At 33.4% G+C, this 26,455-nt stretch overlaps 1 protein-coding gene across 2 annotated transcripts in view; it reads left to right on the plus strand.

The window, feature by feature from the left end:
* AIMP1 (aminoacyl tRNA synthetase complex interacting multifunctional protein 1) overlaps positions 1–25,614 on the plus strand; it is a 34,305-nt gene extending 8,691 nt beyond the window's left edge. The window contains exons 2-7 of one of the 2 annotated variants that reach the window (XM_088792346.1): positions 419–552; positions 2,589–2,702; positions 4,575–4,736; positions 7,706–7,917; positions 15,857–16,025; positions 24,704–25,614. In XM_088792346.1, the coding sequence (XP_088648472.1) occupies positions 419–552; positions 2,589–2,702; positions 4,575–4,736; positions 7,706–7,917; positions 15,857–16,025; positions 24,704–24,870 (958 nt within the window). In that variant the 3' untranslated portion in view covers positions 24,871–25,614. The remainder of the gene's footprint in view (positions 1–418; positions 553–2,588; positions 2,703–4,574; positions 4,737–7,705; positions 7,918–15,856; positions 16,026–24,703) is intronic. The other variant, XM_088792347.1, reaches the window with a different exon arrangement.
* The last annotated feature ends 841 nt before the right edge of the window (positions 25,615–26,455 follow it).

The raw sequence follows: 26,455 nt of genomic DNA on the forward strand, positions 1-26,455 counted from the left end.
AATTAAATAAACAGTAGAAATATCCGACATACTAAAGTAACGTATAAAGAAGGAATTCAGCAATTTTTACTTTGGAACCCAGGTGTGGTACTCAGTTATAACTTAGTTAAGGTTGTTATTCTTTTCCCTTAGCGTTCCCATTTTTGTCATAATACTCATGGTATTTTAAAGCTTTCTTCAAAACTTTCCAACCTGAAATATGGTTAAATAACATGTTTTCTACACTTAGGAGAAAAATTGATTTCCTCTTCCAGATTCAGGGATTAATTTATTTAACATTCTGCCTTTGGTTGTTTGTAGGAAAAGAGTTTTTCTAACACATTGATCTGTTAGAGTAGAAAATGTTTTTCTTTTCAGTATCCTATACAATAAATTTATTCCTTTCACAGTATAATTTATCACTTATTTTTTCACTTAGGATTGTCTGCCGTTTCTTGGCAAAAATGGCAAACAATGATGCTGTTCTGAAGAGACTGGAACAGAAGGGAGCAGAGGCAGATCAAATTATTGAGTATCTTAAGCAGCAAGTTGCTCTTCTTAAAGAAAAAGCAAGTAAGAAAATTTTAAATTTCCTAAGGAGATACTTAAAATGAATTCATGAATTAACAGACGAAAAAAAAATGTGTTTACCACAAATTATTACTTCATCTTGATAACTTAGATTCCTTTAATATTTCAATTTTGAGTGAAATAATAGTCTAAGATAAATTAGAATTGTTATATAATAAACGTATGATACGAGGTGATATGTAGAGAAAACAATGTATTTCAAGTTACTGAAGTTAAATTAATGTTTAAAATAGAATTAAACATTAAAAATGAAGAAAATTTGGGTCAAATCAAATATGAACTGAAATATCTCGTCTAAGTTGGTATAGAAGAGAATGTATACTCATATACTTTCATATTATTCTCTACTAAGGTATTTTCTGAAATGATTTTTAAAATCTTCCTAGTACTTCTTTGGTTTACTTAGAAATTGCTGTGATTATATGTATAAAAATATTAAATCTGAATTTCTGCTTTTAGGATTTAGGTTGATTTTTGATTTATTTAATTATATTTTATTTTTCAATAGCTAATGTTAATATTGTAATGAAAATTCCAAAATCTTTTACCATTACTAATGAAAACAAATGAATGGCTCACAGAATCCTACATTTTTTACTATCCAAAATTTTTCCCTTTATCAATTCTTTTTTCTTCTTAATTTTATAATACTCTTAATTATTTTATAATGTTTTATGACATTTTTTCTTGCTATTCTGAATTTTTTTCTTAAAATTCTTAATATTTTTTTCCCATTAGTAAGATGAAGAGACTAGAGATGATCAGTGCTTCTGTGTAATAATAATGTATGTTATAAACTTAATTTTTTTCTCAGGTGGGTGGCATTTAGTATCTTGACTTGGCATTTCAATTTTGCTAATTAAAGGAAAAAAGAACCTTTCTACATTTGTTGCATGTTTATTCTTCACCTTTATCATTTTTTTGTCAGCGTACCTTGGTGGGTCTCAGTCCTGTTGCTCCAATTTTACAATAAATATTTTTTAAATCTCTTAATATCTTGTAAAGAAAATATTTCTCATAGATACAATAACCCACATATACTCATAATCTCAAAACATACATTAACCCTGTATGTAGCATAGAGGAGAATTAAAAAGAGAGTAATTTATAAGTAGTAGTAATAATAAAAATGTTTATTTCAGTAAGTAAATACTTAGGAGTGTATGTTTAGGATTACTTCGTGTTTATATACAAAAAATAGGATCTAAGCTCAAATAATTAACAGTATTTTAAGCTATATAAATATACAATAGGTCACTGGAATATGCTGTGGGATATGAGACAATTCTTCATTTTGCAGGAATATCTAGGATATTGGAGAACATCTGGCATCCCTGGCCTCTGCCCAGTTAATGCCAGTATTGATTCCTACGTGTATTATTTGCGACAACCAAAAGTACTCCCTCAGCTTTTCAAAATCCTACCTAGGGAGCAGTACCAAACCCACTGAAAATCATTGTTTTCCTCTTATATTTTTGTATACCCTGTCGCTCACCTTTAACACACATACTATATTTTGAGTAACTCCTTGAAGTTATTTCACTCATTGAATGTTTGACCAGCTTAACTTCTGAGACATTAGGAATAAAAGATTATTCAGCTAATTTTACAAAGTAATGACAAAAAAATGAGAATAGGTATTTATTGTTTGACTTCATTATTAGATCTTATACTTTAAAAAAAATAATATACTCATACTTTCTTACAGTTTTATCTGTCATTGACACTTAGAGCCAAGTTTTTATGTTGTCATAAGTATCTTTATCAAAGCTAGGAAAATGATTCATAAATAAAACGTTTTATGCTCCACTATTATTTCGCAGATTTTCTCCCTGTCTCTCTTTCAAATATCATATTTTAATAAATAGTAAGATGTGATATAAAGGAACTGCCTAAATATTTGGTTATTAGTGTTATCCTAGCTATGTTTATACTGGCTATGCTCTTTTTTCAAGTAGCATTTATTAGAAACCTTTTAGAAAACACAGCTATACTTAACTGGATTTTCTTGATTCTAGTTTTACAAGCAACTTTGAGAGAAGAGAAGAAACTTCGAGTTGAAAATGCTAAACTGAAGAAAGAAATTGAAGAATTGAAGCAAGAGCTAATTCAGGCAGAAATTAAAAACGGAGGTGATTAAATGTAGAAATGATAGGTTGTTTTCATTTATGATAGTATTTATCATTTATTGTTTAATAAGTTAGGTATTATGCTTGGTTTCTCATCTCACCCTCACAGCAGCTCTTTTTGTGCATTACTCCCCCTTTACAGACGAGAAAGTGGAGACAGAAAAGGCAAATGATCTTGTTATGCAAAAAATGGTTTTTGAAACCTATGCTTTTAATTTCTGTACTATACTTCAACTTGATAATCACAGTTTCCTATTGAATAGTTATTGAAAATAAGCCATAATAATATTTAGTTAACATTTATTGAGTTTTACTATTTGACAGGTACTGTGTGCCAAGTGCTTCACATACATTGTGTCTGTTATCCTTATATTATGTATATACAAATGCCCTTGTTTTGTACATGAGGAAATTGAAGCTTAGAGATCTAAAGTATGAAATTGTATAATTTTTATATTACCAAGTTGGCAGATAATTATTTCAAATACTGTGTTAAATAAAATTAAATTTTTTGAAAATTATTTTAAGGGCATCCAAATAATTTTACATTATTATGAAATAATAATAATAGTTCTGTTACTACTTCAAAGTTTCACGCAGAAAAGCATTTGATTATATTGGAGAAAATCCTTCCTAGGTGAGTTAAGGAGGCCCAAGTAGACTAACTACTTCCTTTTGACCATTATTCATTCAGTGAATTATTTTGAATGCTGTAGTATGAACTCTACTCTAGTGAGCTAAATAAAAACAAGGAAAAATCAATATGTATACTTAAAACTATCAATCAACTAGAGAAAGTATCAATGGAAAATTTGAGGCTAGTTGTTTTACAAGACTAGGAGGTTTGGAATATAAGTACAGAATTAGATAAACAGTTGAAATATTAGCAATATAAAGCAACTTTTTATTTCTCCCAGTTTTAGAAGATTGCCCTGAACCATTAGACTATACAACTCTGATCATATTGAAATGCTAAAATAAGTCAAGTGTGAATTGAAGTATTCTGTCTAAAGGTAAAACATAAAATAGGGATCAATAAAGCTACATTACTGAAAAAAGCAACAGCCTCCACGGATATTTAAAAAATACCTCAGAAAAGTGGTCTGAATATTGGCCAGAATTTAAGAGACATCAAAATCCCTCTCAAGATAACATTTTTCCATGTTTGATAGTCAGAATCATTCAATGATAGATAGTATCATTGAAGGAATTTTCTTTGCTTTTTTGAAAAGTTGTTTTTTGAAATAGAATCATGGACAAGTAATGCTATCTCTCCATTAATTCTGACATAGAAATGACTATTATTAAGACTTCTTTCCAGTTGATTGTTTAATATAAAAGAAGACCTGCGTTAAAAACATGTCACTTTGCCAAACCATGAGAGTATATAGTCTCTGGAGATGGACTGCCTGAGTATAAATTCTTATTTCCTGGCTCACTGTGTGTGTGGTGTGCTAATTTCTTGACTTCTGTATGGCTCAGGTAGATCATCCATAAATGGAGTTATGAATAGAACTCACTGCTTAGGGTGTTTATGAGCATTACGTGAGTTAATAAATATAAAGCATTTTGAAAAGTGTCTGGGACATAGTAAGTCCATAATAAATATTAGCTACTACTGTTGCTATCTGTAATTTTCTCTGGTTAGTAATTAGTGATTAAATGAGAATTGTGCATTTATTCTTTTATCATGGTTAAAACATACTTAATTTCTTGGCAGCCTTTTCACAATTTCAGACAGTAGAGACTTGATAATGCTCATATGCGGTGAATTTGTCTTTTAAAAAGAGCTCATATTTGTGATTCACATTTTCATGGTTTTCATCTTGTTTGTTGGTTAAATATAAATGATATCTATTTCATTTTCTGTGTCAGTGAAACAAATACCATTTCCATCTGGTACTCTACTGCAAGCTAATTCTACGGTTTCTGAAAATGTGATACAATCTGTACCATTAACAACCATATCTTCTGGTGCTAAAGAACAGATAAAAGGAGGAGAAGAAAAGAAGGTGAAAGAGAAAATTGAAAAGAAAGGTATTTTACTTTAAGGTTATTTGGCTCTTTACTGTTTTATCAGATCTTAGCATTTTTGATAATAGTAATGATGTCAAAAAGAGTTCAAACTTTTATGACTAGAATAAAGTTAGGGACAATATGATATTGGAACATAGAGGCTGGGCCCTAAAAAATGTGTGAAGGTTGACCAGGTCGACAGATATGTGGCATTTAAGGTAGAAGGACCAGCATAACTAGACAGTCACAAGTAGAGATTAAGTTTAGATGCCCATGTGTAGTTTGGTATGACTAAATTTTGGTGTATGTTTTGGGGACAGTTTCAGAGAAGTCACAGGTAGAAAGTTAGCTTACGGCCAGTTATGAAGATAGGAAAAGGATATTCTAGTCAAACGAGAATGTCTAAACTAAGGCAATGGGTGTTGAAGTTTTAGGAACCCATGAAAACTGAGATAGAAGATATATCACCATCCACTTAGGCAACCAGACTAGAAATCTTTACATCAACCTTAACCTGCCCCATTCCCTCAATTTTCATATCTAATTGGCCACCGAAGGCTATAATTCCTATCACTAAAACAGAACCCAGCTCTGTTCCTCCTTTTTGTTAGGCATTGCCTTAGTTCAAGTGCTCCATCTCTCACCTGAATTAACATTAAAACCTCACCTTTTCTAGTTTATCTGTACCTTGCTGCTAAAGCTATATTTCTATTCATAAATCTGATTCCTTTGTTCTACTTTCTAGACTTCACATTTTCCCAGGCGTATCTAAAAATGCTTTTATAATTCATTATAAATACCTCTCATAATACTTACACTCGTTTAAAATTTTTCGGAAAATATAAAATGGCTGAGGAATTTGTGAACCTAAGCTAATTTAGCATCTAATATTTGTTCTTTTTGATAAACATCTGTAGCCTCGTTTAGTTAGAAGTAGATAGGGGCTGTATATCTCCGACACAACTTCATCACTAGGTGGTAAAGTTACAATGAAAGCAAGTCAGACTAATTTTTCCACTTTGTAAAATTTATTAACAAGTAGGCACAAAACAGTTATACAGCCTGTTGTAAGTTTGGTACAGTCCATACTCAAAGAAGTTGCATTGTTACTGTGACTACAGAATCAGTCAACCTTTACTCAGATGTGATCGCAGAGTCCTCCTTTGTGGGAGGAGGGAGTCACAGACCAAATGGAGCTCTTGGTCTAGAAAGCGTCTGTCCAAGGGAAGTTTTGTGATGATGGAGCTGCCTTATCGTAGGCAATAGCCACACCTAGCTATTCAATATTTGGACTGAGTTTTTAATTGTTTTAAATTTAAATGTAAATAGCTACATGTGGTTGGCAGCTACTATATTGAGCACTGCTGGGATAGAAGGCTGTTCCATAGGGTTTGGCGGTTAGGATTGCCAGATTTCACAGTTTGCTCATGCAAGGACTGTGGTGTCCACATAATCTTTCAAGACTGCCACATATAAACATAACTCATTTGTCAGTGAAATATTTCTAAAATCCCTTATGATGACTATTTCTTGGTATAGATTTTAATATTTGTAATCACCTCTGGAATGTGGATTCCTGATAAAGGTATTTCAAATGCCTACGAAATGGATTGAATTTAAAAAACATATGTGGACATAGGTATATTGTTGTACTGCAGTATTTCAAAGTAAATATATAGTTTATCACTAAAAAATAACTACCTAGATTTTTGATATATTCTAGTAATTTTTTATATATATTTTCTATCACGTTTGGGATTATACCATAAAAAAAAAATCTTTGCTAATATGGAAAATGGTATTTTTAATAATTTGCTAATACGATTAAAAGTTGTCCATTGTTTTGAACTAGCTCTCCCTTCTCTTTTATAAACTTTCTGTATAAATTGTGAATGTCATTTACACAAAATTGTCTTTTCCTACACCAGGCAGAATTACTCTTCTCTGCTTCTATATTTCTTTGTGTATGTATTGTTTATCACATATTCATTAACATATCTGTCTTTCTTAGAAGAGATTTTCAGTGCCTTCATAGCATGGGCTACTCACCTTAATATTTTTAGTGTCTTAGATCTCATTAAATATTTGTTCAAAGATTAAACAAAGGTATAGTTGAGAGAGAATGCTTCCAAGCTACATACCTTATCTCTACCCTGCAGATTTAAAGGTAAATAAGTTTTATTTTGTTTACATTTTTTTCTTCTAGAGCAGCTAACTGGGAACTCTTTACAGGTTGCATTTTGGCACAGTGGTTAAAATAATCATATGCTAATAAAAGCATATAAATAAAAGCAGAATTTTTACAATATGACCAGAATAAAATATTGTCTTCTGCTCAAATAGTTGCGGTGTATAAACCTAAAGCTCTAGTGAGTCTTCAGGGAAATAGTAAGAAATGGAGAAATTCATTGTATAGTTAACTGGTATGTATGACTGACAAGAGAAACATTTTATCAATGAAATTATATTCCGTTGTAGTTCACTCTGTCAGTTGGCTACGGACTGTGTTCTTTCTAAATACAGGATTTTTTATTTTCCAAAGAGTCACAGTAAAAATTTTAAAGGATTTTCTACAGCTCTGTTTCAGGGAAAGGCAAACTTTCTCTGTAAAGGGGCATTTAGTAAATATGTTAAGCTTTACAGACTGTAAAGACTTTGTCACAACTATTCAGCTCTGCTGTAGTGCAAAAGCTCCCGTGGACAATATGGAAATGAACAAACATGGATGTGTTTTAGAAAGAGTGTGCTGGATTTGGCCCATTTTTACCAGCCTCTGCTCTGTATCTTTAACTAGAGATAGAGGCAGTTACTTAACAGTGAATTAGCTAAAACAGGGTTCAAGCTGCTATGTCTTGCATAATTCTTTCTTCTGTTATTTAAATGGAGATAGGAGATAAACACTTTTAAGCTCATCAGTATCAATGTTATGGAGTTTTTCAAAGTAGTTTTGTTTTCCTTCTGATGTTTACCCATTCATATATATTTTTTAGGAGAGAAAAAGGAGAAGAAGCAGCAGTCTATACCAGGAAGTGCTGACTCTAAGCCAATAGATGTTTCCCGTCTGGATCTTCGAATTGGTCGTATCATCACTGCCAGAAAACATCCTGATGCAGATTCTTTGTATGTAGAAGAAGTAGATGTTGGAGAAGTAGCCCCAAGAACAGTCGTCAGTGGCCTGGTGAACCATGTTCCTCTCGAACAGGTAATTTGTACTAAAGTTACTTCTGACAGTAACACGTGTTACTTTCATTTCCTGTTCCTTTTATGTTTTTCTACATAATTTTGTATCTGATGACCAAACAAGGAGCTAATATTTATTAGTTCAGTTGATTAGTATGAGTGTGATGAATTCTACCAAAAAAGTGCATAAAACTATCAAAACCTTGAAAAAGATGTGTATATTAGGATTGGATTCATAAGGATGAGGGGAGGGGAGATGTATTTTTAGTTTTGTATTATACATATATATACACACACGTGTGTGTTTGTGTAAATCATTGTTCCATCATGGAATTTTATTATTCCTTTTTAAAAAAATCACTATTATATAAATCCAGAAAGTACCAATCTAAAAGTAAGAGAATAAGTTTTATTTCTTTATAACTAAAGAAACATTTTCATTCTTTAAGAAGAAAGAAAAGGGGATCATGGAGATTAAAGTGTAATTTTAATTGTATTCCTTTAGTTATTAAAAATTGGGTGTTTTGTATTTTATTACTTGGGTATTTAAAACTAAAAAATATGTATGTGTATATATATATATATAGAGAGAGAGAGAGAGAGAGAGAGAGAGAGAGAGAGAGAGAGAGGTGTATTTCCAGCGACAGTGGATTAAAGAGAGTAATAGTATTTATTTGCTCTTTCAAGATGACTTCTATAGTAATTTCAGTCATCCTCTGCCCCATGATACTTCAGAGATTTTGCAGACTGTAGACTTCAGCATTGAGATAGTTCTGCCTACCTGTTCATTGCCAGCTCTGTTGCTTATTGGCTTTGTGAACTTGGACAAATCTCTACTTTTATTCATTCATATTCCAGATGCAAGTATTCATAGAGCACCTGTGGTATACCAAGAACTGTTCTAGACAAGGGATATAGTAGTTGAATTAAATGATAGATTTGTTTTTTTACCATAAAAAAGCCTTGCCTTTGTGAAGCTCACATTCCTATAGGGTAGTCAGAAAATCATAATAGTGTAGTATGGTAAATAGTGATAAATAACAAGAAAAAAAATAAAATAGGGAAGAATCTAGAAAGTACTAAGGTTAGGGTGATAGTGTCATTTTATATAAAGTAGTTCTTTAAGGCCTCATAAAGAAAGTGACATTTAAGTAAAGACCTAAGAAAATGAAGAAAACAAGTCGTGTGTTTTTCTGGTGAAAGAGTATTTCAGGCAGTTGTATCATGGATACCTGAAATGCAGGAGTCGGTGTCACTATGGCAGAGTGAACAGGAATGTCATGGAAGATGTAGTAAGAAATAAGCTTGCCAAATAACATAGGATGTTACGGATCACTGTAAAGACTTTGGCTTTTATTCTGAGTGAGGCGAAAGCCACAAGAGGCTTTTTAAGCTAAGAAGTAACATAGCTGGCCTCATATGAATGAGATCATCTGGCTGCTCTGTTGAGGGGAGAAAGATGGAATTAAGGGGGTCAGTGAAGAAGTTTCAGTTACCTATGAAAAAAATACATAAATTTGGCATGTGTAGGTGCTTTTTTTCTTTTTAAACATTCATCATGTATCGGACCAGGACTTCTTCATAAGTACTTATGAAGGTAGGTTAACAAGGAGTCTTGGAGAAAAGAACCATCTGATCTTAAGTCAGTTAAACTGGAAAAACGCTTCCTCCTCGAGGCTTCCTCTTTGTTCTCACAAGTTGCAGGCTGTTTTTTTCTCTTCCAAAAGTTGTCATTCACAGCCATAAGCAAAATTGTTTATATACACATTTGTTTCTAACCCATCAAGGCAGTACTAGTAAGCAATCTATAAAGCAGGGACATTGAGCCCCCAAAACAGCACACAAAATTTTGTACATTTGTGTATTCTAAGGTAAAAGTCCACAGATACCATCTGATCCTTAAAAGAGTGCATCTAGCTAACCCTGTTGTTTTTCTTAGACATAATTGCTGTACCTTTTTTTTAAGTTCTCATATATGTGGGATTTTCAAGTTATTGAAGAACTGATTCATGAAAGACCTCCAAAAAAGGGGCGCCTTTTGAATTTGAAACTTAGGCCTATTTTTTTGTTTGTTTTTAAGTATAGTTGACATACAATATTATATTAGTTTCAGGTGTACAACATAGTGATTCCACGTTTATATGCCTTACCATGTGATCACCATGATAAGTCTAGTAACCATCTCTCTCTGTACAAAGTTACTACAATAGTATTGACTATACGAGGTCGGACAATTAAGTTTGCGAACTCATCCTAGAAAAAGTGCTACATACCTCATTGCTGAATATCACTATGGTCGCCTTCGAAGTACTCCCCTTGGGAAGCTATGCACCGATGCCAGCGCCTAGCCCACCCTTCAAAGCAATTTTGGAACTCTTTTTCTGGAATGGCCATCAGACCTGTCATTGTATTACCCTTGGTGTCCTGAATGTCATCAAAATGTCTTCCTTTCAATATTTCCTTTATCTTCAGGTAAAGAAAGAAGTCACTGGGGGCCAGCTCAGGAGAGTAGGGAGGGTGTTCCAATACCGTTACTTGTACTGGCTAAAAACTCCCTCACATACAGTGCTGTGTGAGCTGGTACATTGTCGTGATGCAAGATCTTGAATTGTTGTGAAAAGTTCAAGTCGTCTAACTTGGACGCACCCTTTTTAGCACTTCCAAGTGGTAAACTTGGTTAACTGTTTGTCCAGTTGGTACAAATTCATAATGGATAATCCCTCTGATATCAAAAAAGGTTAGCAACATCATTGCAACAAGTTCCCGAACTTAATTGTCAGACTGCGTATTCCCTGTGCTGTATGTTATGTACCCATGACTTATTCTTAACTAGAAGTTTGTACTTACTCCCCTTCACCCATCCCTCCGCTCACTTTTCTCTGGCAACCATCAGTTTTTTCCTTTGTTTCTATGAGTCTCTTCTGTTTTGTTTGTTCATTTGTTTTGATTTTTTAGATTCCACACCTAAGTGAAATCACATGGTATTTTTCTGTCTTACTTACTTATCATACCCTCCAGATTCATCCATATTGTCACAAATGGCAATGTTTCATTTTTTTTATTGTTGAATAATATTCCATTGTATATAAATACCACATCTTCTTTATCCATTCATCTATTGATGGGCATTCATCTTAGGTTGTTTCCATATCTTGACTATTGTAAATAATGCTGCAGTGAACATGGTGGTATATATATCTTTTCAAATTAATGTTCTTGTTTTCTTCAGATAAATACCCAGAAGTGGTATTTCTGCATCATATGGTAGTTCTATTTTTAATTTTTTTCAGGAACCTCCAAACTATTTTCCATAGTGGCTGCACCATTTTACATTCCCACCAACAGTGTAGGAGGGTTACCATTTTTCCACGTTCTCCCCAGCACTTATTATTAGTTGGCTTTTTGATAATAGCTATTCTGACAGGTATGAGGTGATACCTCATGTGGTTTTGATTGGCATTTCCCTGATGATTAGTGAGGTTGAGCATCTTTTCATAATCTGTTGGCCTTCTGTACGTCCTCTTGCAACAAATGTCTATTCAGGTCATCTGCCCATTTTTTAATTGAAATGTTTGTTTTTTTGATGTTGAGTTGTATGAGTTCTTTATATATTTTGGATATTTAACTCCCTTATCAAATATGTCATTGCAAATATCTTCTCTTATTTAGTAGGTTGTTTTTTCATTTTGTTGATGGTTTCCTTCACTGTGCAAAAGCTTTTTAGTTTGATATAGTCCCATTTGTTTATTTTTGCTTTTATTACCCTTGCCCAGGAGACATACTCAACAAAATATTGTTAGGACCAATGTGAAAACACTTACTGCCTATGTTTTCTTCTAGGAGTTTTATGGTTTCAGGGCTTACAGTTAAGTCTTTAATCCATTTTGAGTTTATTTTTGTATATGGTATAACAGAGCGGCCCAGGTTCATTTTTTTCACATACCTATCCAGTTTTTTCAACACCATTTATTGAAGAGACTATCATTTCATCCAATTGTATATTTTTTCCTCCCTTATCCTAGATGAACTGACCAGATATCATGAGTTTATTTCTTGGTTGTCTATACAGTTACATCGATCTATGTGTTTGTTTTTGTACCAGTACCATACTATTCTGTTTACTATAATTTTGTAATATACTTTGCCATCATGGAGGGTGATACCTCCAACTTTGTTCTTTCTCAAGATTATTTGATAATTCAAGGTATTTTGTGGTTCCACATAAATTTTAGTACCATTTTTTTTAGTTCTGAGGAAAATGGCATTGGCATTTTGATAGGGACGGCATTAAATCTGCAGATTGCTTTGGGTAGTAAGGATATTATTAACAGTATTAATCCTTCCAATACATGAGCACAGTATATCATTTCATTTTTTTATGTTGTCTTCAGTTACTTTTATCCGTGTTTTAAAGTTTTCAGACTACAAGTGTTTCACCTTAGTTATTTTTATTGCTAGATACTCCTTTTGATGCAGTAGTACATGGGATTGTTTTCTTGCTTTCTTTTTCTCATAGCTCCCTTTTAGTACATAGAAATGCAATAGATTTCTGTATATTAATTTTGTATCCTTCAACTTGAATCAATTTATTTTAAAATTTTCTGTGCAGTCCTTAAGGTTTTCTACAAATAGTATCTTGCCATCTGCAAATAGTGACCGTTTCACCTGTTTTTTCCTAGTAGGGTGCCTTTTATTTATTTTTCTTGTCTGATTGCTCTAGCTAGGACTTCCAATACTGTGTTGAATAAAAGTACTGAGAGTGGGCATCTTGTCCTGTTCATGATCTTAGAGGAAAATCCTTTAGGTTTTCATGTTTAATAAAATGTGGATTTGTCATACAGCCTTTTATTATGTTGGGTATATTTCCTCTATATCGACTTTGTTCAGAGTTTTTAATCATAGATGGATGTTGGAATTTTGTCAAATGCTTTTTTGGCATCTGTTGAGATGATGATATTTTATCCTTGGTTTTGTTAATAGGAATAGGATGTATCACATTGATTGATTTGTGGATATTGCACCATCTTTGCATCCTCAGAATAAATCCCACTTGATCATGGTGTATGATCCTTTTAATGTATGGTTAAATTTGGTTTTCTAATATTTTGTTGAGAATTTTTACATCTTTGTTCATCGGGGGTATTGGCCTGTAATTTTCTTTTTTCTTTTTTTTTTTTTTTTGGTAGTGTCTTTGTTTTTTGGTTTTGGTATCAGGATGATGCTGGACTTGTAGTATATGTTTGGAAGCATTCCTTCCTCTTGAATTTTTTGCAATAGTTTAATATGGGTAGGTCTTAATTCTCTTTTTAAAAAGTTTGCTAGAATTCAATGGGGAAGCTGTCTGGTCGTGGATGTTTGGTGGGACTTTTTTTGATTACTGATTCAATTTTGTTGCTAGTAATCAGTCTATTCAGATTTTTTTCTTTCTTTGGTTCTTGGAAGTCTGTACATTTCTAGAAATTCATCCAATTTCCTAGCTTGTCCAATTTGTTAATGTAGAGTTGTTCATAGCATTCTTTCATGATACTTTGTATATCTGTAGTGTCAGCTGTAACTTCACTTTTATTTTTTATTTTATTTGGACCCTCTCTTTCTTGATGAATTTGGTTAACGGTATATCATTTTTTATCTTTTCAAAGGACCAGCCCTTAGTTTCATTGAACTTTTCTATATATAATTTTTAAGTGCTGTTTTGTTTATTTTGTTACTCTGATCTTTATTATTTCCTTCCTTCTACTAACTTTGGGTTTTGTTTGTTCTTTTTCTGGTTCCTCACGTGTAAAGTTAGAATGTTTATTGGGATTTTTCTTGTTTCTTGAGGTATGCCTGAATTGCTATGATCTGTCCTCTTAGAACTGATTTTCCTGCGTCTTACAGGTTTTGGAGAGTTTCATTTCCATGTTCATGTCTCAAGATATTTTTTTATTTCCTCTTTAATTTCTTGTTTGACTCATTGGTTGTTTAGTAGAATGTTATTTTGTCTCCACATTTGTATTTATTTCACAGTTTTTTCCTTGTAATTTCGAGTTTCGTATCATTGTGGTTAGAAAAATGCTTGCTATGATGTCAGTCTCCTTGAATTTATTGAGTCTTATTTTGTGGCCTAACGTGATCTACCCTGGAGAATGTTCCATGTGCACTTAAAAAGAATGTGTGGTCTGCAGTTTGGGGATGAAATAAGTTCATCTGATCTAATATGTACTTTAAGGCAAATATTTTCTCACTTGATTTTTTTCTGTCCAGATAACCTAATTACCAATGTAAGTGAGATGTTGATGTCCCCTATTATTATTGTAATACTGTCAGTTTTTCCCTTTATGTCTGTTAATATTTGCTTAATATATTTAGGTGCTCCTATGTTGGGTGTGTAAATATTTCCGAATGTTGTATCGTCTTCTTGTATTGACCCTTTATCATTATGTTATGTCCTTCTTTGTCTCTTTTTGCAGTCTTTGTTTTAAAGTCTGCTTTGTCTGATATGAATATTGGTACTTCAGATTTCTCTTTGTTTCCATTTGCATGGAATACCTTTTTCTATCCCTTCAGTTTTCAGTCTGTGTGTCTCTTTCGATCTGAGGTGAGTCTCTTATAGGCAGCATACTGATGGTCTTGTGTTTTTTATCCATTCAGCCACCTCATGTCTTTTTATTGGAGTATTTCATTCATTAATATGTAATTTTTCATAGGTATGTATTTATTTCCATTTTGTTCATTGTTTTTTGGTTGTTTTTGTAGTTCTATGTTCTTACTTCTCTTGGTTTCTTCCTTTGTGCTTTCTGGTTTTATTTAGTGTTATGTTTGATTTTCTTTATTTTTTGTGTATCTTTTAGAGGTCTTTGGTTTATGGTTACCATGAGGTTCATAGATATAGACCTATATTATAGTAAGTAGTCTATTATAAGCTGATAGATGTTTAAGTTCAGTGTATTTTTAAAATGTTTGTTTTTACTCCCCCTTCCACACTTTGTTTTTGAAATCATATTTTAGATCTTTTTGTTTTGTGTATCCCCAGGCTATTTACTGTATTTATATTTGATTTTGCTACTTTTGTCTTTTTAACCTTTGCATTGATTTTTTAAGTGGCTGCTGTCTTTATCAAGCAAATATATATATTTGAGATCTTTTCTTTCATGTATTTTTTTCTTGGTATGACCTTTTTTCCCACCTCTTAAAGATGACCCTTTAACCTTTATTGTAAAGCTGGTTTAGTTGTGATGAAATACTTTATTTTTTTGCCTGTCTGGGAAACATTTTCTCTCTCAATTCTGAATTACGACCTTTTGGGGTAGACTTTTCTGGGTTGTAGTTTCCTTCCTTTCAGCATTTTAAATATATCCTGCAACTCCATTCTGGCTTATAAAGTTTCTGGTGAGAAATTAGTTATAGCCTTATGGTGTTTCCCTTGTATATGACTAGTTGTTTTCCTTTTGGTGCCTTCAAGATTCTCTCTTTATTTTTAACTTTTGCCATTTTAATGCAATATATGTTGGTTTGGGTTTTTGGATTCATCTTGTTTGGAACTCTGTGTGCTTCCTGGACCTGGATTTCTGTTTCATTCCAGGTTAGGAAAGTTTTCAGCCATTGTTTCTCCAAATAAGCTGTCTGCCCTTTTTTCTCTCTGGATCCCGTAATGAGAATGTTAGTGTGTTTGATCTTGTCCCACAGGTCCCTTAAACTGTCCTCATTTGTTTAACTTACTTTTTTTAATTCATTTCTTTAAATATTTGTAAAGCTTTGCCTCTTGTCTTTCTACTATAATGTACTGTCACGTTGTAGAATTTTTTTTCACGTTTGTATAAGGCTTTATAACAACAATAAAAGGTTTTGGACACACAGAAACAAAGATACATTCACAAAAATAGAACATGCTATATTTAGCATATTAGATGTACCTTAATATATTCTAGGTATGATCATTCTAAGTTCTATATGTCTTAATCACCTATTTGTGCTCCATATAGATGCAAAATCGGATGGCGATTTTACTTTGTAACCTAAAACCTGCAAAGATGAGGGGAGTGCTATCTCAAGCAATGGTGATGTGTGCTAGTTCACCAGAAAAAGTTGAAATCTTGGCACCTCCTAACGGGTCTATTCCTGGAGACAGAATTACTTTTGATGCTTTTCCTGGTAAGTATTTAATATTCATTATTTAAAATAGTTTGGGAATTATTCACAAAGTGGTGCTTATAAAGTTTAAGTTTAAAATCAATCCTGAGTATGACTCACTAGTCTTTACATTACCTGATCATTATTATTGAGATTATTGCCATTGGCTCAAGGTGGCATATTAAACATAATCAGCTAACCCTGCCTCTCCTCAAGAGTGTACAACTTACATAAAACACCGGAGAGAGTTTTGCCTTAGGTAAAATACTAGATATAATCCCTACTTAGCAGAAGAGTGATATGAGTAGAGAATAAATTAATTTGCTGTAAAATCATTTAAGCTGTAGATTATTTCAGAATGCAACACAGAAATACAAAGAGATGAAAAGTGCAGACGTGGGGGGCAGGGGAGGACATACAATTCTCCGAGTCCATCTAATAATATACTGGCATATGCTTTTACTTGACTTTAGGATACAGAGAAAATCTCTCTAAGTTAAAACATATTTATTTTAATAATCTAAAAGGAAGTTTCATTTCATACTGCTTGTTTTTTTCCAGTAAAATGCTCCTGAGACAGATGAAGCTTCATAATGCATGAGAAAGTTTCTTCAAATAGTTCTTTGAAGCAAAAGAGAAAGGATGCTTGGCAGATGTAGAATAAATTTCTTTTATAAAAAGGAAAGGACCTCATAAGAGGAAAATAGTTAGAAATTAAAAGACTGCATTTATTTAAGGGATATTCATTTGACTAGAATAATGGGAAAAGCAGGAATACGTTAGGTAACAAGTAGAATTAGGTTTAAAAGTCAGAATTGACTTGGAGACATATTTGTTGAAACAGCTGAATTTTAGTGTAACAGCAAGGCTGCTGTGATTTTCTAGGTCTGTTTTTTTAATCCTATATTAATTAAGTTTGACGAAGTACCAGTATATGAAGAATTTTAACATTGGAATAAGATAGAAAATGTGGATGAAAGCATAGGAGGTTAATTTCCTTGAAACTCATCACCCTACTCCTAATCGGAAGTAAAGTAATATTTAAAAAAAAGGTGATTGTTTAACAAGTATCTGTGACTTTGAATGCATGTGTATGTTGAACCTTGGTAGATTCAAAACCACAATGGTCTGTGCTTTTTTTAGTAAATTAGATTGGGAAAGTCCAAGTCTGAATCATTTTTCAAAGCATTATGAAGGCTTTAGGTTCTAAGAGCGTATGATTGCCACTCTTCTGCCACAGTATCATAAAACTTCCCCGAACTTCACATTTTGGAGTAAGTGATCATGTGTATACGGGACAAACCTGAAATTCTATTTAGAAGTCCCATTCACTAAATTGGAATAAAACAACAATAAAAGTGAACTTTTTCTTTAAGATTCAATATTCATTGGGGAAAAAAAAATCTTGATTTACCTTTCCAGATTAACATTTGCCTTCCTTTTCATTTAAATACTAAAGATTTAGTACATTTTTTTAAGTTGTATTTTTTGATATAAATTATGGAGTCACATGTTTAGAAATGAAGTAAATTTACTTTAACCCACTATTTTATAAATTTGGAAATTGAGGCCTGGCAAAATTTATTAACTTGCTTAAGGTTATCTAGAGTTAATAGCAGGACAAACAGTAGATATACCTGAATCTCTATACTATAGCATTTTTGTTTGTTGATTGTTGCTTGCTGTGAATTAATATGGACTATTTCAATAAGAAAGGCACATAGTTCTTTTATTTCTATAACAGCTTTCATTCCCTTACCTCATAGAATTAACAGGTAAATATTTCAGCAGTTGAGGCATTGTTATTATCTGGATGTTTCTGTTAAGTAAATCGAAAGGAAGTTTTTCTTTAGTTACTCTTTGACGTAGCACTAGACACAATAATAGCCCCATATTGATTTCTTGCCTTTACTATGTTCTTCAGTCTCTTAGTTTGGCTTTTGGCTTATATTTACATTGTTCCAAATTCTGATATTTCTTCCAAATTTATAGTTTTCCTTTGTGACTTAGCACATGAAAATGTAAAGAAGGTACAAAAAATATGTGTAAAGTGAAAGAAGGGAAAACCTAACTTTAAAATGGCCCATGAGGTTTCTTGAATTATTTTCTTGTCATTTATAATAGGCTTAACCAAGCTGAATAGCACTGAATAATTGATAAATTTGGGGATATAAGGTCTGTTAATACTCATCTTGCTTATGCTTCCACATCAGTTACTGCTTCTGTAGCAGTTAATCTGAAAGGAAATAACAGTTAATATTACACAACACACCATTAGTCTTATTGTTTTTTCTTTTTCTAAAGAGAACCATGATTTATCAGTGCTTTATTTTTCAGCATCTGTTTTACATTTTAAAGCTTAAAGTATCTGCTGGTCCATTTTGATGTTTACTTGATGTGCTCAATGTCTAGAGATTTACATCTCATGATATATATATTAAGTGTGGTATAGAAATTGGATTGGGGCTCAAACCTTTGATTTGCTCTTTGGCCTTGGAAAGACTTTACACTTAACTTTTTTCTTCAACTACAGAACTGAAAACTTTCATAGTGTTTAGAAGGTGCCAGATAATATTTTTATAACATAGCTGAAAACCGTCCCCACCCAATACTTTTTTTAAATCCTCAATGTGTGAAGCTATAAATTTTAGTGTTTAAATGTGGTAACTGGTCCCTAAAGCACCAAGCAAAAATAACATGAAAATAATATTACAGCTAGGAGACAAAGGCAGCGACAGCCTTTTAAGGAGAATACACTGATTTTGGTCTAAAAGTAAATGTTAATTTGCATTTAGACTTGCATTAACTTCTAAGACAATGCTTGTTTCAATTGATACTGAGCCTTATTAATAAATATAAAAGCATGTGTGCACTTTTGGATCCATTTATTCTTTAAAAACAAAATGCTTATCTATATTTAATTCTCTCTAAAACTCATTTCAATCAGTTTTCTCTCTGTTATTCTCCCAGAACTACTCTGGTCAAGATCACTAATTACTCTCTAAATATCTCTAGCTATATGTCCATGGGTAGCTCTCAGTCCTTTTTATTGTTACTATTATTTGTTTTCAGGTGTACAGAACAATGGAATAGACATTTATACCCCTCACAAAGTGATAACCCCTCCCCCAATTTACTACCCATCTAATATCATATAGAGCTGTTACAATTCCAGTGACCCTTCCCTGTGCTGTACTCCACTTCCCGTGACTTCCTTTTCTTGACTTCTGGCATCACACTTTCCTGGTGATCCACCTGCTTCACTGGCTTCCCTTCTCATCCCCTTTACTGATTCTTCCTCACCTACCTGACCTCTGTTAAGGAGTGCCACAGATCTTACCTCTTCTCTTTTTCTTTCTACACTTGGTTGGTCTCTCTCTCTCCCCTTCCCCATGCCGCCCCACCCCCTTTTTCTCTCACATTATTCTTTTGGCTGTTTTATCCAGTCACTTACCTAGCTGCCTAACATGTCCCAGGGAACAATACATATACCAATATTTTCCCTATAATTCCCCTTTTCCATAGTAATTTCATCTCATCTGACTGGAACTCTATTGTCCCAGTTGCTATTTATTTTCTCCTGCAGGTTCTCCCTCAGAAAATCATAGTGGCCGTACCTCCTGAACATCCCTAGAATCATTGTCATCATCTCCACCACCACCGCTTTGGTCCTGGCGCCAACATCCCTTAGCTAGACAATCGGAAAAGCCTTCTACCTGATCTCCCAGCGTTTCCCCGTACCCTTCTTCTGTTTTCAGTTATAGTAGACAGAGTGCTATAGATCAGATGCTATTACTCTTCTGCTCAAAACTGTTAAGAAACTTTCCATCTGAGCCCGAGGACAAGTCCAAGGCCTTACAGTGGCCTCCCATTATCTCATTAACGGCAAGTACTCCCGCTCTTCCTCAGTCACTTCAATGGAGCCAATGGCTTTTTCACCAGAGATCCATTGCTTGATCCTTCATCATACTCAGATCTTTCAAATGTCATCTTTGTTTTATTTGTCTACAAAACACTTATCTAATATAATGTACATTATTTATTGTCCACCCATACAAATATGTAAACATCATGAAATCAAGACTTTTGTTGTTATTCACTGCTATATTTCTGTCATCTAGAAAAATGCCTGGTATAGAGTAGGAGCTCAATAAGTTAATGAGTAAATAGAAAGAAACATACTAGTAAAACATGTTAAAAAAAACAAAAAACACGCATTTGAAAACAAGCCTGAGTATCTGCCTTCATTATTGCCAAGATCATTCCTATCAAAGCACCAAACCATTCCTCTAATTAGCTTTGTAAAATTAATTTTCCCCTGCTTGCAAAGGTATACTTTGTGCCGCATATAATTATAATTATTGTAGTTTAAAAACTCAGTTAATCAAACGTAAGTGTTAGGCACAGTCGGAGGAATGAGGCACAGGAGACCAAAATTGGTCTGTTATAATTTATTTGGCGTGTTCAAGCTGTGGGAGGTCAAGCTAACCATAACCTCCCCGAGCAAAAACAGATACGAGCAAAAACAGATACGGAGTTTTATAGGAGGAGGTAAATGAGGCTGTCCCCCCTTCAATGCTTCAGAGGGTTTTCGTTGCGTTGTCTCTAGCAGCAAAGGGTTTTGGGGCCATGACCAAGGCCTCTGGCTCCACACCCTGGCCTGCAGGCCTCTGTCCTGACAGCCCAGGCCCCCAGATCAAGAGCCCCTAGGAGATACACAGGATAAGACAGGATAAGATGTTTTCTACATTCCTGGTGGCTTCTCCAGGCCTAAGGCAAACACAAGTGGGCAGGTAAAAAGTACTAAGGAAGACAAGGTGGCTTTTGAGATAAGAAGGTTCCTGTTCCTGGCCTAACAATAAGTGCTAGGGGTTTTTTTTTGTTTGTTTGTTTTTTTTTTTGTGTTTTTTTTTTGCCTTGTCAGATATCAAAGCTGATGATCAGTGAGCATTCTATGCAAAGGAATAGCCCAATTAAAATGAAGTTTCTGGTTCTTATTCTAGACTTCCGAGTGCCTGGGACTCTGGAATTTGTATTTATTGCTTTTTGTTGGTTTTAAATGCTAAGAAGGTGGTCACAGCTTTTTACATCTATACAGACTCCTCTCTGAACTAGCTCCTATACCCTGTGTATTTTGTTAGAATGAGTTGGCCTAAAATAATCTCTAAATGATTAGTTCTCTTACAGTATCTGTAACCATTTCCAAATGGTGATTATTGGCATGTGTTTAGCAATTTCAGAGGCTCTGCAGTTTTTAGCTTTAAGAATTTTTATTGATATCATCACTTACCTTCTTTGCATAACCATGCCAAAAAAAAAAAAAAAGAGAGAGAGAGAGAGAGAGAGAGAGAAAGAAAGGAAAGAAAATAAGGAAAATAAGACGTAAAAGAAGGATATAACACAGGAATGGTGAAAGACTTCTCTGGAAAATATAGTTCATTAAAAAAAATTGTTTAAAATATTAAGTATGTTCTCCATGGGAGGTGAGTTAAACTTTTCAAACTAGCGTTATACCTTACGAAATAGTATACTGTTCACACATCAGAAACATACTCAGTAAGCCAGAAGGTTAACACTGCATCGAAGACTTTCTACTCTGACTTACATTCAGTGACCATAATGATGAAGAAACTTCTGTGAGTGCTGGGATCGTGGTCTTGCGAAATCTAAGAATGGAAGCACGGACCAGGGAGAGGCAAGGAGTTGCAAAAGAGGATTGTTTATTCTCTGAACGAGAGGGGGTCCCTGACTGGGGTGCCCAGTGACTGAGGCAAAAGCTCTTTTATATTTTCCCTTGCCTGCTTAGAGAAGGGAGCTGGCTCCTTTTAATGGAATTTGTCTGTCGGGTTTGTTCTGTTTGCTCATCCTGAAGGGATTAGCGAATAACCCATTCCTATCTATCAGATCTGCTCCAGTTTGTCAGGCCAAAAGGGATTTACACAATAATTTATTAACCTCAGGGCGTCGTTACATTTTTGTCTTGGAGTGAATGAGCCATTTCAGAACTTGGAGTTTCAGGATATGGCTGTCTTTGTTTATTCCACCAGGGACGTTTCTGTCTACCCAACAACATGTTAACTAATCTATCTCAATGATGTGACAGGTTTTAATCTCAAATTTTAGTCGTCTAAATCATTGTTTCATTTATTGAATTGTTAAAGTCTTGGAAATGCAGAGTGTGGAGGTATTGTCTTGTGTGTTAAAAATGAAAGTTAAGCTTTGGAGATTCCTGTTATTAAATGTTTGTTCCTTGAAAATTAGTATAGTCTTATACAGGAAGTTTAAAACTTTCAGATATTGGCTTCAAAAATGCTCGGTGACCTGGAACCTTTCTGAGCCCCAGCTTTGTCATCTACAAGAAGGTTTAGTTTTTTTGTTTTTTTTTTCTTTTCTTACATATTAGTAATATTTTCTTTATTATCAATAAATGTGCATTTCAGACTATTTTGAGTTGCTGAAGACTACTTCTTGGTAAGAAGGGTTTTAATGGTGTCTGTTTCATATGGGTCTTGTGAGATTTCACTTTTGAAACACTTAGCTGCCTGCCTGGTATGTTAAGTTCTTAGCTGTAACTGTTGTGCCTCAATTTCCTCATCTATAAATTAGAGGTAATGAGTTGTTGTTATATAGTGTCCTGAAAGGATTAGGTAATTTAATATATGTAAGACACTTAAGCAATGACTGGCACATAGTAGGCACTGTGTTATATATATCATGAATACTACTTTGTATACTTTCCAGTATCTTTCTAGATCTAAGAAGCTTAATTTTCTGCTGTGCCTCAATTTTTTGTTTTGTGGCTTATATCTGTATTCAGCAGGAATTTACCACACAATCTGTGCTCTTGATAAGAAGCTTGTACACATACCTGGGACACTGCTTCTTGATTTAATTCATTATCAGTTAGGCAACATCATTTTTTGAGCGGCGGGTGGGGGGGGGAGTGGGGATGGTGGATATATTTATACTCAGGCCTCCCTGAATAGTATCTCTGCCTCCATCTTTTCAGAATTTTGGAATGCCATTTCCCCACATGATCTATGCAAAGTAGGATTATGTTCTTAGACTAGGAATCGTTTAGAAGCAAAAAATAAAAATCTTGTAGATGCTTTATATATTGGTTTTTTTTTTTCCTATTCTGTTTATTGGTTAATAATAATTAATGTCCAGTCAAATGCTCTTAAAGGAATATGAGAAATCTTCACTTGTATTCTAATCGGTCTTTTGAGATTTAGTTTCATTGCATGTTCTTCTACTGTAAATACATCATTCAATTAACTCTCTGTCATCTCTGAAAACCTACATATCAGGACATTTTTGTATGTTCTTGCCAGTTTCGTGGCAGTTTCATGAAGGACTAACAAAGAACAAAGCCACCATGACCAACCAGTTTACTTTGTTTTGTTGTTCCTATGTATGTGTGAGTGGAGAATAAACACTAGATGATAAGATGTAATCAGAATATAGAATATAATTAGTTCCAGTAAATGTTTAAGCAATCCTTTTTAAAGTAATTCCAAAAGATTTCAGCTCTGGGGTCAGTTAAAAAAAAGATCTAGAAAGTTATATTTCTATCATTACCGAATTATACTTCAGTAATATTCTTTTTTTTACCTCCAAGAAAATCATTTTTCATTTGAAGCTAATGCTTAAGAGATAATGTGACCTTTTTTTCGTTGTTTCTTGAATTGATTCGTCATTCCAAGTGTTACTAAATATCTCTAGCTACTAAAATGTTGTTATATTAAACTTTGCTTTGTGCTTCCTTATCATTCATTAAGAAAAGGGTTTGCTTATTATATTGGTGGTCTTTAAGCCTAGACAGATATATTCTACAGTGCATTTTTCTTTTATTGATAGTAAACTTTATAGTGAGAATTACTCTAAAGAGAGGGGACAGGGCATTATCCACTCGTAAGGGTGTTGTTATTCATTTCTTTTCTAAAGCATAGTTTATCAGGAGGCAAGGTGCATTTTTGCTAGCCGAACAGAGGTTTTGGTATCAAATCCTGACTCCACTTGTTGATTGTGTGACTTTGAACAACTTACCTTCTCTGAGCCCCAGTTTCTCTATATTTAAAACTAAAGTCAGTGAATTACATGCAAAAACATGTATTCCTGGTTCTTAGAAAATGCTTGTCCTTGTCTGTCCTTACTACCCCTTTCTGTCTCTTTCTATCTCACCACCTGGGATGGGCAGCAAATGAAACCCAGAGTAGTTAAATTTTGCTACATAATCCCAACATTTAAGCCATTTTCCAGTATTTATAAGAAATCTTTAAGCACTATAGCTGTAGCTAGTCATTTATTTTGTATGTTGAAACATATAGTAAAGCATAAGCTGCTTTTGCTACATGTAAAACAACACATCAAATCATGCTCTCCTCTTTTCACTATTTTTCTTTATGAGTATCTTATATTTGTATCTTAATAATTTGGGGATTGAGCTTTATTACCTACAAAAATGTTTATTAGAGTGAAAAAGAATATCTTTAATATTTGTAAGGAAATTACAAAATATTTTACGAATCAAGAATATAAATTGCTGATGTCATAAAAATAAAGTAAATGTTGCAAGTAAATGTTAAAACTCTGATCAGGTCTAAAGATCAGAAAGTACTGCCAAGACCGTTCACTAGAAATGTCTATGGGCAGTTTACATAATACGTTAACGATGTAACTTTATTTTTCCCTGACAGGAGAGCCTGACAAGGAGCTGAATCCTAAGAAGAAGATTTGGGAGCAGATCCAGCCTGATCTTTACACTAATGATGAGTGTGTGGCTACATACAAAGGAGCTCCCTTCGAGGTGAAAGGGAAGGGAGTGTGTAGGGCTCAGACTATGTCCAACAGTGGAATAAAATAATACTAAATTAGAATGCTTCAGTTACTGAACTACATTGGGAAAAACTTCAATAACAATAAAAGGAAATATGTTTGTCACTTATTCCTAAAATATAACTGGCTCATTTTTGTTACTTCTCTTCTAGACTTGACTAGTCTTCTACCTGGTACATATTATTTGCAATTGATGAGAGAAACACTATGTTTTTGCCCATGATTTTTGATCCTGTATAATGTAGAGAAGAAATGGCCTATGTTTTGTGATGATTTATTTGTTAGCAGGGATATTGGTTAGCAGATTGATAGTTCTTTCTTTATGCATTTTTAGATAACTTGAAGTAGATTAACAGTTTGTTTCTTATTTGTAGGCACATAATACTTGAAATTTCAAGCCCTTGGATTTTTAGTATATCGTATGTCTGTTACAAATGTCTTCTCCTCTTCAAAAATGATGTTAGAATTTTTGTAAGGTTTATCAACTAGTCATACTGTAATAATACTAAACATGAACAACTGTTGATTCTAAAGAGCCAAGCATCATAAAAGCTAGGAGATGTGGCATTTGAATATTACTGCTATTGCTTGCCAAAGTAACCCAGACTTGTATATTTAAGGCAACTCTTTTGAAAGACTGAAATTTTCAACTGTGTATTGAACTTTTCTTTCCATTTAGCAAAGTAATTAGTAATAAATTTTGACTGTGAAGCATAAACACGTTGCAAAGTGTTGCCAATGTAGTTTTCCAATAAATGGACCATTAAATGCAGCAGTCTTACTTTTTTATTCTGGCTGACTTTAAAGACTTTTTGGGTACCTAAGAAAAGATTATTTATAACTTACTGTTTTTAGAAGAGCTTTTAAGGTTGATATAGTTTGCTTTTTCATGTACCATCATACTGTGAATATATTAAAAGAAATGGTAGCCAAAAACTTAATATACACTAAGGTATCAAATGCCCATTTTCACTCATCGTCCAGATATTCCAGGGACACTGAAAATTAACTTAAGAGTTATTATTTTCAAGTTCACCAGCCTTGAGATGATGACTGATGAGTTGGGCTACCAAAAGAAATGCATCTATGGAGGTAGGAGTATAGATATTATTTGAACAAAAAAAAAATTCTAGCACTGTAGCTATTTATAGCCTCCAATAAAGAGCAGAGGCAAAACAAACAAACAAACAAAAAAATTAAAACCCTGCATGCCGAGTTATGAAAGGCGTAAGTAAAATTCATTTATTTAAGTCCATGGAATTCTGGTAGGCCAGGACATGGTACTTTAATAGAATTTTATCTTCTTTCTGAAAAACTGAGTAACAGAGCTTTGTTAACATGCGTTGATAACTAAACAAATGAATTTCCAAAGTTATTTTTCACTCAAGATCCATTATTCTTTTGGGAATAAAGACTGTGGCAAAGTCTTTCATAATTCTGTATTTTCCCAAGTATATCAGATTTCTTTAAATAATTCTAATATAATTTAAAGAATATTTTAACTACTTACATAGTTGAAATATGTATTCCAAATTCTTCAAGTTACATAAAAGTATTGCTCAATCAAGGCATCACTTTAGCTCCATTCAGTTGTCATTTGTTAAGAAAACTTA

The sequence above is a fragment of the Rhinolophus sinicus genome, chromosome 1, assembly GCF_057876585.1.
Source record: "Rhinolophus sinicus isolate RSI-liver-muscle chromosome 1, RSI-T2T, whole genome shotgun sequence".
Taxonomy (NCBI): domain Eukaryota; kingdom Metazoa; phylum Chordata; class Mammalia; order Chiroptera; family Rhinolophidae; genus Rhinolophus; species Rhinolophus sinicus.